This window comes from Ochotona princeps, chromosome 30 (genome assembly GCF_030435755.1).
Source record: "Ochotona princeps isolate mOchPri1 chromosome 30, mOchPri1.hap1, whole genome shotgun sequence".
Classification (NCBI taxonomy): Eukaryota; Metazoa; Chordata; class Mammalia; order Lagomorpha; family Ochotonidae; genus Ochotona; species Ochotona princeps.
The window spans coordinates 19,832,897-19,848,628 of NC_080861.1; the positions used below are offsets into that span (position 1 = coordinate 19,832,897).

Here is a 15,732-nt window from a genome sequence, read left to right on the forward strand (position 1 = left end):
ACTGGATCAGACATGATCGTAACACAAAGCAAAATGCGATGGTGCTCAGGGTGGGTATAGAGAGGAAACTACAGAGAAGTTACATCCACGAGGGAAACTGGCAAACCTAAGGCAGTTTGCTTCCTGCTGCTGTGGCAGAATACTGTCTGTAGACAGGGTCAGTGCCAAACAACAGAAGCTCCAGTTCTAGACTTCCTGGGAAGTCCAGGAATCAAGGGCTTATTCTGGTAGCAGCTCTGTGCTGCATCATGATGTGGTGAGAAGGAATGTACAAGAGAAAAAAATGGGAGGGTGAGGGGTCCAAACCTTATGCTTCATCAGGACAACTAACTCATGAAACAGGCACCTTTGAAGGTCCCAGCTCTCGACACCACGTCAGTGGTGATTGAATTCCAACATGGGGTATGGAGGATATATTTAAATCACAGTCTTCAGTCCCCAGTCCCTTAAAACTTATGTTGCTGTCACAAAAACACATTTAAAATCCTTGTTTTTCTCTTCTTTTTAAATTACTTTTAATTAACGCATAACAATTGGCCCTATGAACTATCTGTGTTGATTTTGTCTAAACACCAGTGGTCCTCCATGTTGGTAATCTCAAAGTCCTAATTCATTCTAGCATCAACTCATACACCCCAGGTCCAGAGTCTCTTCTAGGTCTGGTACGGGTAATAATCAAGGCAGGATTCATCATGAGGCAAGTTTGCTCCAGCTGTGAGCCTGCAGAGCCAAGCGAACTGTTCACTTCAACAATACAGCTGTGGGACAGGTGGGCTGAGGATCACCATTCCAGTTTCAAAAGGGAAAAATAGGTGCAAAGAGGGTAACTTCAGCCCAATTATTCTAAGACCATTAAATGGCAATTAGCCTAAGTCTAAATAGCATAACCATTAAATCTTAAAGCTCGAAAATAGTCTTTTTAAACAAAATATTTAAATGTATTTTATTATTCCATGATACAGTTGTTCCACAGCCTCTGAAATTTCCCTTACCCCCTCCTCATATCTCTACCCCCTTTTTTCCCCCAGGTCATTACAGTAGTATAGTCTTTCACCGTCCGTCATAAGTCCATTGTTCTGCTATTTAAGTGTATCTTGGCATTGTAACCATGGACAATGGCAGATAGTCAAGCATCCTATTGTCAAGATATATCCAATAGTTTCATTGGGAATCCATCTTTGATTTGAAAGTAGAGATTCATAATACATAATATCCTCACATCTGGATATGATAGTCTTCATTACACAGTGACTGTACATCCCCTTAAATGAAAAGCCATAAACAAAATCAACAACAGAGAGAAAAATAGAAAATTTACAACAACATGAAGTGAAAGGACATGCTACTGAATGTTTCACCTCACAAGCACTCTAGGGTGTCATCATCTTGGAAGCCCTCTCCTGGGGTGCCACTCTCATGATTTTGCTGGGATTAGCCCCTTCAGTGTTTTTTCAGGTCCTTTTGTACCTCATGAAATACCCATCTCCTGATTACTTTTTGACATTTACAAATATGAAAAGTATCCAAGCTACACAATCTGTAGACACCAGACAATGGACAAGATCTGGCCCTTGGGGCAGAGTTTCTGACTTCCAGTTTGTAATGTGCAATTGCAAAAGCATTTGTTTCACTTAATAGATGTGTGTACTCAATTATCATCCTGATCTTAAAGTCTACCCTTTTTTAGAAAAAATAACAAAATATTTCTATTTTAAAATAATAATGCTCCCTTGGAATTCTGTACCACAACCCTGACAGTATCTATTATCCTGACACCATAAACTCGTTTTGCCTGTTTCTGAACTTCAAATAAATGGAGTAATATATTATGTAGTCTTCTGTGCCTGGCTGGCTTCTTTGTTTCAATACTTTGTCTATAAAATTCATCTGTATTGCGATACGTTGTGATTGTTTCATACTGTTATATATAGCATTACATTGTGTGAGTGTATGAGTTCTTCATTCTGTTAATAAGCATATAAACTATTTCTCATTTTGACAATTTTAAATAGAACATAAAAAATAGGTATGGACCAGCATTGTAACACAGTGGTTTAATGTGCTGTCTGTATGGTACAGATATATTCTAGCTGTTCCACTTCTGATCAAGCTTCCTGTTAATGTCCTGAAAAAGCAACAGAGGAAGGTCTAAATGCTTGGGCTCTGTCACACGCGTGGGAGACCTGGATGAGGTGCCAGATTTCTGGGTTTAGCCTGGCCCATCCCTATTTGTTGCTAAACCATTTAGGGAGTGAAACAGTAGATGGAAGATCCCTTACCTTCTAACTCTGAAACTCCACTTTTCAAATATATAAATACATAAATATGTATATATATATATATGTATATATATATATATATAATCTGTATCTTTTTAATTGAATCACATACAAGAAGAGACACAGATGAATACTACATTGGGACAGGAAGTTGGTGAACTATGTTCAGGATAGGTTCAACCTTGAGAAGTGTTTGAAAATCATAAAGTACTGGTTGAAGGGCAGTAATTAACTGGCTTCTTTTGTTTTTGTTGCTGTCTCCTGTTTGCAGATCCGCGTGTTCAAGTTAGCCAAGTCCTGGCCAACTTTAAATACACTGATAAAGATAATTGGGCACTCCATAGGAGCCCTTGGAAATTTGACTGTGGTGCTGGTCATTGTGGTCTTCATTTTCTCTGTGGTTGGCATGCAGCTTTTTGGCTCTAAATTCCGTTCTGAAAAGAATAAAAAATTATGTAACACCGAAGAGCTATGTCGACGCCGCTGGCACATGGGAGATTTCTACCACTCCTTCCTGGTGGTGTTCCGCATCCTGTGTGGGGAGTGGATTGAGAACATGTGGGAGTGCATGCAGGAAATGGACACAGATGCGCCACTGTGTGTTTTTATCTTTGTGCTTATCATGGTGATAGGAAATCTTGTGGTGAGTTTAGATTTGTTTCTTCGAATCGTTAGAGAAAAGTTATTCCAAATGTAATCACCAATGCATCTCCATTTAATTTTGATGAACATGATGCAAAGTCCCTTGATAAATTGTGCTTGTGCTGACTAATGTTCTAATAGCTAGTTTGTTCTAGGTGAGTATTACAAGCTAATTGGATTCTCTTTATCGGTGATGCACTGAAGTAAGTATATGTGACTTAAGTTGGTCAAAACAATAAAAAGAAACATATAGTGGGAAGATAAGAACATGTTCTTAATCATAGTCGTTTTTACTCCCCGTGGATCTTTTTAGAACTATGACCTCAGGATGAGCTGACAATATTATGCAATTATGAGATGAAACCAGTTCTAAGGAAAACGGAGTGAAAAGGTGGAACAAAGCTCGTTCTCATGTCATAATTGGTCCCTGTTTCATTTTCAACCTCCTTGATATGGTATTTGCTTATGGTGTAAGCTGGACTGACCCTGTTCCCAGCACCTGCTATTCAAGATTATCTAAGCAGAAGCCAATTGGGTGCACATCTGTGAAGATGTGAAGAGGAGAAGACAGCATGAGGTTCTTTGAGCACCAAATCTTCAGAATCAAGGTTGGGTTTATGGGTGCAATTCTAAGGAACTATCTACACAAACCTAGTAATGACATACACAATGAATGATCCAGAAGTTTATAAGAGTAAAATAAGAATACTACCAATTGAGTATGGAAAATGAACATTGAGGAAGGATTTGGTAAAGATAATGTAATTGAGGAAAGCACCCAAAAGGCAAGAGTGACTTGGCCAAATGGAAGAGATACTGAAAGAGACATAGGAATTGGAATGGCCATGGGGAAACTGAAAAACTGGTCAGATCCGTTTACACCAACAAAGCACTTCTCCCCAAAGCTTTTTTTTTTAACTGGTGAAAGTTAACGGCAAAGGAATTCCAGGAGATAAAGATGATATATAAATATAAGCAAAGCAAAAAAACCGAACCAACACACACACACACACACACACACACACACACACACACACAACCAAGTAATAAGCTATAGGGATGATCTGAATTTAAAGTGAAATATCAACATAAATCCTAATTATTGAGATGTTAGATGCCAATAGATGAATCTTTCTTTTAGAATTTGTGACTTACACTTGTTTTTCTTCATAGAAAGTGAACAAGCTTCACATATTTCACAATACAGGTTTGGGAGTGCAGTGCTACACAGATTTGTGAACCAGACAGACTCTATCCTGAGCGGTTTGGATTCTGAAAACATTGTTAAATCAAAGATAGCAGTGAATAACTGTGATTTGTGATTTAACTACATGAAGCAAGATCAGATGTTTACAAAAATAATTGGAACTAATCTGTTAAACAAATATTAGTTAAAATTAAAATTAATTTTTCTAAAAAATACAGTGAAACGTGCTTTTGTGAAGGAGTTGCAGAATTGATCTAAACTCTGCTGAGCCTCAATACCTCGCTGAAGTGAAAGCAGTAAAGAGACCGCCCTAAGTAGACTAGCTCTCATCATGTGCAAACAGGACAGCATTGCACCATTGCCACACCCATGCAGGCAGTTGCAGAGAATATTCAAAATCTTGATGCAACCGTTCTCCTAGGAATACACCCTACTGATGTTGTCATGCAGGCATCCCATTCTATACAACGCTTGCCAAGTATATGCATACATGTTGCTTATATTTATATAAACTGCTTGGATGTTTGCTACTTCACTTTATATTTTGTCAAATCTAGTGGCCATTGTTACTTCCTCAATCCTTTAATTTTCATTTTATAGTTGGAGCTTTTCTCATGGGACTGAATGGTATACAATTCTCATTGGACTCTGTTTTGAAATTTGGAGGAAAAAATTTGTCCTGAAAGCCCAATGTATCTGTTGCGAAACAATTAACTTCCTTGTTACCCACCCTTCCCCTAGGTCCTCAACCTCTTCATCGCCTTATTGCTCAACTCCTTCAGCAGTGAGGAGAGACATGGAAGCCTCGATGGAGAGACCAGGAAAACCAAAGTCCAGTTAGCCCTGGATCGGTTCAGCAAGGTTTTTGCGTATGTCATTTACGCTGTTCAGAATTTCTGTGACAAGCGATGCAGGAGGCAAAATTTACCAAAGCTAAAGGAGGGGGAAGGAGGCCCTGCCACAGACAGCAAAGACATCATTCCCCTGGTCTCAGGGAAGAAAGTGGGCCCAGAGACCCAGGAGACATGTGGTGTACCCTTCTCTGGGCCAAGGACCCTGAGCATTGGGCACGATGGGACTTGGTTGGCCCCACTCGCAGAGGAAGAAGATGCTGCGTCTCTTGGTGAAGATAATCCACAGGCTTTTCCACAGCAGGTCTGAAGGTTTCTTGACTTAGGGGATATGCAAAGCTAGAGTTACCATAGGGCAGAGGTTGCCTTCCTGGCCCTGACCACAAAGTAGAGATGACAAGAAGAATACACAACATGGTCACTGCCCTTAAGTAGCCACAAATGTTTTAATGCTCTTTGATTTCTCTTGGCTGCTTTTCCATGACAGCTGCTGACCATGAGCACTTTTTCATGTTTTTAGCCATCTGAATTTCACTGTTTCAAAAGCGCCTGTTCATGTCCTTTGCCCATCTCTTAGTTGAATTGTTTTTTCCATTGTTGAGTTTCTTGAGCTCTTTAAAGATCCTGTATATTAATCATGTCTAAGTTGCATAGTTTAAGAATATTTTCTCCCATGCTGTTGGCTGCTTCTTCACTTTGTTGATGATTTCCTTTGCTTTGGGCTTGATGTAATCTCATTTGTCTACATTTGCTTTTATTGTCTGTGCTTATGGAGTCTAAGACAATGGGCCTTTGTCCTTGATAATATTGTGCAGAGTTTCCACAATATTTTCATCTGATAATTCCATGGTATCAGGAACTAACTTGACTTTGAGTCTTGATTCATTTTAACTTTTTCTTTTGTATAAGGTGTGAAGTAATATCTTGTTTAATAATTCTCTTTTTCTTTTTAAAAATCTTTATTTTTTATGATACAATTCCATATGCTCTGGGATCTGCTTTCCTGTCTCCCTAGCTCTACTCGCCTGCCACCGATTTCCTCTATATTATTATAATAGTAAATTCTTTCAACAACAGTCCCAAGTACCTCTTTTTTCTATTAAGTGAATCATGACGTTTAGGTATAGACAGTGATATAAAATCAGATATTCCACTGTCAAGATATATTTAACAGTTTTGTTACAGTCCATCTTATATTAAAGAGTAGAGATGCATACAGCAATGTATCTTCATTCATAGTATACTTGCCTCCACTAAACAGTTCCTCTACATGATATACGTATATAAATATTTACCTATGTATTTATTGGTCATGTATTTTGCATGAATGATGCCTTATATCAGAGAGAAGATATGGTATTTGTCCTTTTGGACAAATGCTGAGCATAATGGTTTCTAGTTGGGAACATTTTGTTGCAAATGGTACAGTTTCATTCTTTTTCATGGTTGGGTAAGACTCCATGGAGTAGGTGTACCACAGTTTCTTCATCCACTCCTTCTTTTTAACAGACATCTGGGTTGTTTCCATGTCTTCACTACTGTGGATAGTGCTGCTGTAAACATAGGATTACAGGTTACTTTCTCCCTTTGCATATTCCCAGAGTGGGATAGCTGGGTCATTCGGCATATCAATTTTCAGTGTCTTAGCACTCTCCATACTGACTTCCATAGCCTACACTCCCAACAATGAAGGAGGGTACCTTTAACCCACATCCACAACAGCAGGTGTTGTTAGTAGAGTTCTGAATGTAGACCAATATCACTGGAGTTAGGTGGAATCTCAATGTGGCTTTTATTTGTATTTCCCTGACAGCTAGGAAGTCTGAGCACTTTTTTCATGTATCTATTAGCCATTTGAATTTGTTCTTTTGAAAAATGTCTGTTCATTTCCTCCACCCATTCCTTCACAGAGTGGTTTGTTTTTGGTGTCACTGGGTTTCTGAAGCTCTTTGTAAATACTGGTTTTAGTTTCCTATCAGTTGTGAAGTGTGCAATGATTTTCTCACATTCTGTTAGTTGCTTCTTCACTTTGTTGATTGTTTCCTTTGCTGTGCAGAAGCTTCTTGGTTTAATGTAGTTCCATGTGTTTATTTTGGCTTGGACTACCTATGCTTCTGGTGAATTTTCAAAGAAATCTTTCTCAATGCCTATATCTTGCAGAGTACTTCCTATGTTTTCCTCTAATAGTTTGATGGTTTCTGGGTGTAGATTTGGTTCCTTCATCCATTTATAGTTGATTTTTTTATAAGGTGACAGATCTTGCTTCTTACTTCTGTAAGTTGCTATCCAATTATCCCAACAGCGTTTGTTGATGAGACTAGATTTTTCCCTGATAGTTTTCAGGTTTCTTGTCAAAGCTGGATTGGCTATCTGTATGTCGGCTCCCTTCTGGGGTTTCTGTTCTGTTTCATTGATATCCTCTGTTTCTGTTCCGGACTGTTTTGTTGGCCACTGCTCTTAAGTCTTGAGTCTTGAATTGTGATTCCTCCAACTAGATCTTTATTTTTCAGGATAACTTTGTCTATTAACAGTCTCTTGTGTTTTCAGATGATCTTTTGTATCATTTTTTCCATTTCTGAAAAGAATGTTGTTGAGATTTTGATGGGGATCACATTGAATCTGTGTATTACTTTCAGTAACATGGACATTTCGATGGTTAAAGAACAGGAACATAGTAAGTTTCTCCATCTTTAAAGATCTGCTATCTCTTTATTGTTTTGTAACTTTTGTCTTAGAGGTTTTACACATTTTGATTAGTTAATTCAAAGGTATTTAAGGTTCTTCCCTGCTATTTTTATTTTTTAATAATTTATTTTTATCAGAATGTGAGACTTACAGAGAAGAGAGACAGAGAAAGATCTGTCCACTGGTTCACTCCCCAAGCAGATGCAACAGACAGGGCTGAGCCAATCCAAAGCCAGGAGATTATTCCGGGTCTCCCATGTGGATGCAAGGTTCCAAGGCTTTGGGCCATTCTCTACTGCCTTCCTAGGCCATAAGCATTGAGCTAGAAGGGAAATGGAGCAGCCAGGATACAAACTGGCACCCACTGGGATCCTGGCACATGCAAGGTGAGGACTTTAGTCACTATTTAAGTGCTATGCCCCTTCCCTGCTATTTTAAAGAGGCCTGTACTTATAAATTCATTCTTGTATATGGAATTATTTGTGTATACTAGGACCATTAATTTGTGTTCATTGATTTTGTAACTTGGTACTTTGCCAAATTCTCTTATGACTTCCATTAGTATCTTTTTTTAAAAAAATAGATTTATTTATTTTTATTGCAAAATCAGATATACAAAGAGGAGGAGAAACAGAGAGGAAAATCTTCCATCCGATGATTCACTTCCCAAAGGACTGCAACGGTCAGAGCTGAGCCAATCCAAAGCCAGGAGCTTCTTCCAGGTTTCCCACGCAGGTGCAGGGACCCAAAGCTTTGGGTTGTCATCAACTGCTTTCCTAAGCTACAAGCAGGAAACTGGATGGGAAGTGGAGCCTCCGGGATTAGAACTGGTGCCCAAATGGGATCCCGGTGTGTTCAAGGCGAGGACTTGAACCAGGCCCTCATTCCAATAGTCTCTTTACTGAGTCTTTTGGTTCTCCTAAGTATAGAATTATGTCATCTGAAAATAGGAATCATTTCAGTTCCTCATTTCTGATTTGAATTCCTTTTATTTCTCCTTCTTGCCTAACAGCTCTAACCAGGACTTTCAATACCACATTGAACAGCAATCATGAGAAGGAACATGCTTGTCTAGTTCTGGATCTTAATGGAAAAGCTTCCAGTCCATCCCATTTAATATGATGTTAGCACTGGATTTTTCATATATTGCTTTATGTTCTGTATTGTTCCTCTATGCCTACCTTGTATGGACCTTTTAGCATGAAGTGATGTAGGATTTTTATCAAATGCCTTCTCTGCATTTATCGAGATGATATGTTTTCTATTTTGTAATTTGTTAATGTGGTGTGCATATGTCAAATCAACCCTACTTCCCAGGGAGATGTCTCACCTGGTGTGGGTGAATGAACCATCTGATGTTTTGTTGGATTCTCTTGGCTGGTATTTTGTTGAGAATTTTTGTCTTTATATTCATCAGGGATATTGGTCTGTAGTTCTCTCTTTCTGTTGTGTTTTATCTGACTTTGATATTAAGGCGATTTGGACTTCATAGAAAGAATTTGGAAAAATTGCCTTCCCTTCTATTGTTTGGCATAGCTTGTGGAGGATTGGGGTAAGTTCTTGAAACATTTGGTTTGAATTCTACAGTGAAGCCATCTGGTCCTGGGTTTTTCTTGGTTGGCAGAGTTTTAATTACTGATTTGATCTCAGTCATTGTTATAGGTCTATTTAGATTATTAATTGTCTCATGATTCAACTTTGGTAGATTGTGTGTGCCCAAAATTTAACCTTCTCTTCTAGTTCTTCTGATTTGTTTTTGTATTATTATTTGTAATATTTCCTGATTATTGTATGTACCCCCAAGGAGTCTGTCATTATATTTCCTTTTTTGTCTCTGATTTTATTGACCCACATTTCCCCCTCCTTTTTTTTCATCAGTTGGGTTAGTGTGGAATCTATTTTGTGGATTTTCTCAGAAAAACAGCTTTTTAATTCATCAAACTTATGCATTGTTTTTTTGGTCTCTATTTTATTTCCTCTCTTATTTTCATTATTTTGTTTTGTCAGCTAAGCCTTGAGATTACTTTGATATTTGTTTCTCTAGCTCCTTCAAATATATGCTTAACCTGCTTACTTAGTGCTATTCTAATTTCTTAACATAAACATTGGTTGAAATGAGCTTCCTCATAACAGTGCCTTATTCATGTCCCATAAGTTTTGGATATGTTGCGCTGATGCATTCATTCATTGCTTGGAAGTAATATTTTTAATGTTCTCTGATTTTTCTATAATCCATCATCCATTTAGCAGCATCTTGTTTGGTGTCCAAGTTTTTGTATATATACTGGGATATTTTGACTTATTGGTCTCCAATTTCACTCCATGGTGGTTTGAGGAGATGTATGATATAATTTCAATTTTTTACAATTTGCTGAGCCTTGTTTTGTGGCCCATAATATGATGAATCCTGGAGAAAGTTCTATGTACTGATGGGAAGAAAGTGTTTTTCCATAGTATGAAAGGTACTGTAGGTATCAATTAAGTCCATTTGCTCTAGTGTCCGGGTAAGCTTTGCTGTTTACTCACTGAGTTTCCATCGAGGTTAATGGGATGTTAAGGTCCCCACTATATTGTGTTACAGTCTATTTCTTTCTTTAAATACAGTAATATTTGCTTCATGTAGCTGGGTGCCCTGACATTTGGTGTGTATACACTTCTTATCGTGTTTTCTTCTTGCTGAAAGGATCCTTTGGTCATTATGTGGTGTTCTTCTTCATCTCTTTAATGCTTTTCATTGTCCACTTCTATATTATCTGAAAGAAGAATGGCTGCACAAACTGAACAGGCTGAAATATCCTTTCCCATCCTTTCACTTCCAGTTTCCTCTGATCTTTCTTGGTGAAATGTGTCTCCTGTAGGCAACAGAGAGATGGATTTTCTTTTTGATCCGATCTGCTAATCTATGAGATTTGATTGATGAATATATGCCACTTACGTTCAGGGTTTATATCAATAGGTAATATTTTGGTCCTGTCATTTTAGCAATGGGTTGTTCATTGTTTGATTTAGTCTTTCTCTCTCTCTCTTTTTTGTCATTTTATTGGAATGTTCTCCATGTTTGTCTTTGGCTTTGATAGGTGCTGTTCCTTTTCTCTGTCAAGAAAACATCTTTGAGTATCATTTGAGTATCATTTGTAGGGCAGGTCTGGAAGAGGCGTATTCTTTTAGTATTTCTTTACTGTTGAAGAATTTTCTTTCATTTTGAAAGACAAAGGATATCTTTGCTGCATAAGTTATTCTGGGCTTACATTTTTTTTTTCCTTATAGGGTTTGAAATGTGACACACCATTCTCTTATGGCCTGTAGTGTTTCCTGTGAGAGGTCAGCTGTGAATCTGATTGTAATTCCTCTAAATGTTAATTTATTTTTACATGCATATTTTTAAAAGATTTTTGTTGGAAAGGCAGATACGCAGAAAAAAAGAGACAGAAAGAAAGATCTTCCATCCTCTGATTCACTTCCCAAGTGGCCGCAATGGCCAGACCTGAGCTGATCCAAAGCCAGCAGCTCAAAGCCTCTTCCAGGTCTCCCACATGGGTGCAGGGTCCCAAGGCTTTGGGCTGCCCTCTACTGTTTTCCCAGGCCACAAGCAGGGAGCTGGATGGGAAGTCGGGCCATTTGGATAAGAACCAGTGCCCATATGGGATCCCAGTGTGTGCAAGGTGAGGACCATAGTCACTAGGCTATCATACCGGGTCCTACTTGCATATTTAGGGATCTTTTCCTGATGTTCAACTGAAAAGAGCTTGATTATGATGTGTCGTGGTAAAGATCATTTTTCAGTCAACCCTTTGGGAGTTCTGCGCCCCTCAGTATTCTGTTTCTCAGTTTGTTTGTTTGTTTTTTTTTTTTTTTTTTACCATATTAAGGAAGTTCTCAGTATTTCATTGAATACATTTTTAACCCAGCTTCTCTTTCCGTACCTTCTGGAACTCCCATAGCTCCTATATTCAGGCTTTTCTTGATGTGCATTGATTCCTGAATGCTCTGCTTAGCTCAGTTTCTGCTCCAGCTTTTTGATTCAGAATTATTATAGAAGTTGTCTTCCAGTTTTCAGACTCTTTCTTCCGCCTCACTCTTTCTATTATAGAGGGTTTTCACTGAATGTTTAATTTTCTGTATTGTGTGTTTCATTTCAAACAATTTGGCTTGATTTTATTTCAATGCCATTATTTCCTTTGTGATATAGTTCCCAAATTCCTTAAACTCTGGTGTGTGCCTCTTGTTTTTACAGTGCTTTATAACATTGTTTTAAAATTCTTTATCCCTTAGTTGCTTAATGTCTTCTTCAGTTAACTCTGAGGTTGACATAGATTTTTTTTTTTTTGCTCCTTTGTGGATTAGCCGTTAGCAATCTTATTTGTTGTGCCTATCTCTTCTATTGCACTTAGTAATTTCAACACTGCTTAGTGGATTCTTCTTCTTGAAACTGTTGTCCACATGTCTACAAATCAACTTTACTGATCCCACTTATGCCCTGTTATTCATTTGCAATTGCTTGTGCCACTTCCTCCAGTGAGTTTCAGTGCCAGGCTCTTGCGCTGCGCTTCACACATGATCTCTGTAGCTTCAGCTTCCAGCTCACCACTCTCCACCCCTGGTGATCGCATGCTGTAGCTGCACCCTTGCCTGAGTACCCTTTCTCTCACTCTTGGTTTGAGCAGTGCCAGAATTATGTTTGTTTTGCCTTTCGTCTTCTTGCTTTAACCTCCTGACCATTAGGTCTGGGTGAAACAGGAACCTATTTTGGATGGAACCTGTAGGATGCCAAGTCGGTAGTGTTTTCCCTGTGGGACTAGTGCAATACATTTGCCAGAAATGAGTTCACTGCTGGCTTAGAACATGTGCAGCCTGCTATTGTCCCTCCAGCTCACAGTATTGTTTCTCAATACACAAAATGGGGCCTGATGTAGCTCTGGTGAGGCTCTGGGCCATGAAATCTACCCTGTCCCTGCACCTGACTCCTTGGGCTCTGCCATTCTGCTCCTTTTTATGGCCCATCTAAATAAGTCAACAGGTCCCACAGTTCTGTGCCTGGGTTCATCTCTGGAGTTCTCAGTGAACTGCCCTTCTCACCTGACCACTGGTGTAGCTCCAATCACCACCAGGATATCTGGTCATTAAAGCATCACTCTGCTGTCTGCTGCTTCCCCATGTCCATGGGCCTACAGGTATCCCTCTGCTGTCAGCCTGTCCTCTCCTGTTTCCTGGGATCACACCCTCTCTGCTTCACTTTGGCTAATGCTTCTCCATGTGTTTAAATCTGTCCTTACCCTATTGCAGCATCTTTGCTCTCCCTTGTTTCATGCCTCTGCACATGTAGATCTGATTATCTCAGGACCATTTGGTGAAGGAGCTTTTTATTTTCAGGCAGTGATTTAAGCTTACTCATTGAAGTTTCATTCCTATGTTGTGGGAGCATGAATTAATTCCTGGAATTTCTATTCTGTTCTACCAGTCTATGTGTCTATTTTTCCTCCAGCACCAGACTGTTTTGGTTATAACAGCCCTGTCGTTTGTCATGAGATCTGTTATGATAGCTCTGACAATTTTTCTTCATCTTTAGCTATTTGAGGTCTTTTGTGACTCAAAATGTATTTTAAAAGCATTTTTCTGTCTCTGAAAATAATGTCATACATATTTTGATTGGGGGGCCTTATTGATTCTGTAAAATTGTTTGGGTAGTATGGACATTTCGATTATGTTAATTCTTCCAATCCGTGAACAAGGAAGATTTTTTATTTTGTGTCTTTTCTTTCTTTTCTTAATATCTCATAATTTTCTATGTAAAGATCATGCACATCTTGGGTTACATTTACTCTCAGTATTTAAAAATTTTTGTTGCAGCTACTAATGATACTGATCTCTCAAGGTCTCTATCATCTACAGGCTTACAAAAAAAAAATACTGTTGGTTTTTGTGTGCTGATTTCCTAACATATACATTTGTCAAACTGTCTTATTAGTTTTAATAATCATTTAGTAGAGACTTTTGCTTCCCGTCTGTTTAAGACCATGTTATCTTTCAGACAGGGATAATTTGACTTGTTCCTTTCCAGTTTGTATCCTTTAGTTTTGTGTTCTTGTTTAATAGATCTGGCTAAAACTTCCTGAGCTACAATGAATAATAATGGCAAAAGTGAGTGTTTCTGACTGGCTCCAGATCTTAGAAAGAACTCGTCCAGGTTTTCCCCATCCAATACGACACTGACTTTGGGTTTATCATATATATTGCCTTGATTATTGTTAAGGAATGATCCGTCTATACTCAGTTTGCTGAAGGTTTTTCAAACATAAAAAGATGTTTTCATTTATTAAATGCTTTTTATACATCCATTGAGATAATCATATGTTTTTTATTCAACAATTTGTTAATATGATATACTATGCTTATTAGTAAATGCCAAACCACCCTGTATGCCTGGGACACTACTTGGTCTGAGTGGATGGTCTTTTAGAAATGTTGTGGATTTGATTAGCTATTATCTTTTGAACATTTGTGCATCAGTGTTCATCAGGAATATTGGTCTATAGTTCTCTTTCTTTGTTGTGTCTTCTGGTTTGGGGATTAAGGTAGAGATGGTCCTAGAGCAGGTGTTTGGGAGTATTCCCTCCCTCTGTAGTGTTTTGAATAGTTTAAGAACTGGAATTAAGTTTGATAGAGTTCAGCATTGAATCCAGCCAGTCCTGGGCTTTTTTGTTGTTGTTGAAAGGGTATTTATTATTGATTCAATTTCCACATTGGTTATTGGTCTATTATGATCTTCTATGTCTTATGGACATATGTCTATGTGTCCAGAAATCTATCCATTTCTTCTAGAATCTTCAGTTTGTTGGCATATAGCTGTTTATACTAATTCCTGATGATTTGCTTTATTTCAGTGGCATCAAATGTAACCAACGTGGGTCTTCCTCTTCAGTATTTTAGGTTAGTTGGGCCAATGGTTTGTCTAATTTATTTACTTATTCATTTTTAAACCAACTCTTCATTTTTCCTGATTATTTGTACTTTTAAAATTCATATTTTTAAGTGCATTTTCAAATTTTATTATTTCTTTACTAATTTTCAATTTGACTTGTTCTTTTTCTATAGCCTTGTGATGCATTTTTAAAAGATTTTATTTATTTTTATTTAAAGGCAATAAAAGGAAGAGAAGGAGAGAAAGAAGAAAGATCTTCCATCTGCTGGTTCACTCCCCAAATGGTTGCAGTTTCCAGAGTTGAGCCTGTCCAAAGCTGAGAGCCAGGAGCTTCTTCTGTGTGCAGGGTCTCAAGCATTTGGGCCATTCCCTATTGCCATAAGCAGGGCCATTCCCAAGCCATAAGCAGGGATCTGGATAGGAAATTTCTTGTGCTGTTAATTTTTGAACTTAACTCTATCATGATCAAAAAAGATACATGGCATGATTTAATTTTTAAAAATTTGTTGAAACTTTTTTATGGGCTAGAACGTGAAGTTTTCTAAATGGTTCGTGCACTAATGAGAAGAATGTGTTTTCTTTGGCTGTTGATGGAATGTTCTGTAGATGTCAATCCCACTTGGTCCAGGTTAATGATCTTTCTCATGTGTTGTTGATTAGCCAGGATTCTGTTCAGAATTTTTGTCTCAACTACATTCATCAGGGATATCTGTCTATGGTTTTCTTTCTTTATTGTTCCTTTTTAAGTTATTGGAATTATGATCATAGGAATTTGATTTCCTTTCAGTTATTTTGAAAAGTTTGAGAAGAATTAGAATTAGCCCTTCTTGAAAAGTTTGGCAGAATTTAGCAGAACAGCCAGTTGGTCTTGGGCTTTCGTTGTTGTTTAAAGATTTCTTTATATTTCTTGGAAAGGCAGATTTACAGAGAAAAGGAGAGACAGAGAGAAAGATCTTCCATCCACTGGTTCACTCCCCAAGCAGCCACAATGGCCAGAGCTGAGCCAGTCTGAAGCCAGAAGCCAGGAACTACTTTCAGGTCTCCCTCGTGGGTACAGGGTCTGAAGGCTTTGGGCCATCTTCCATTGTTTTCTCATGCCATAAGCAGGGAGCTGGATGGGAAGTAGAGCAGCCAGGGCAGGAATTGGTG

At 38.3% G+C, this 15,732-nt stretch overlaps 1 protein-coding gene across 1 annotated transcript in view; it reads left to right on the forward strand.

Moving 5' to 3' along the window:
• SCN11A (sodium voltage-gated channel alpha subunit 11) overlaps nt 1–15,732 on the forward strand; it is a 92,792-nt gene that overhangs the window by 41,985 nt on the left and 35,075 nt on the right. Inside the window, exons 14-15 of the mRNA XM_058657032.1 lie at nt 2,551–2,922; nt 4,870–5,283. Of these exons, the coding sequence (XP_058513015.1) occupies nt 2,551–2,922; nt 4,870–5,283 (786 nt within the window). The remainder of the gene's footprint in view (nt 1–2,550; nt 2,923–4,869; nt 5,284–15,732) is intronic.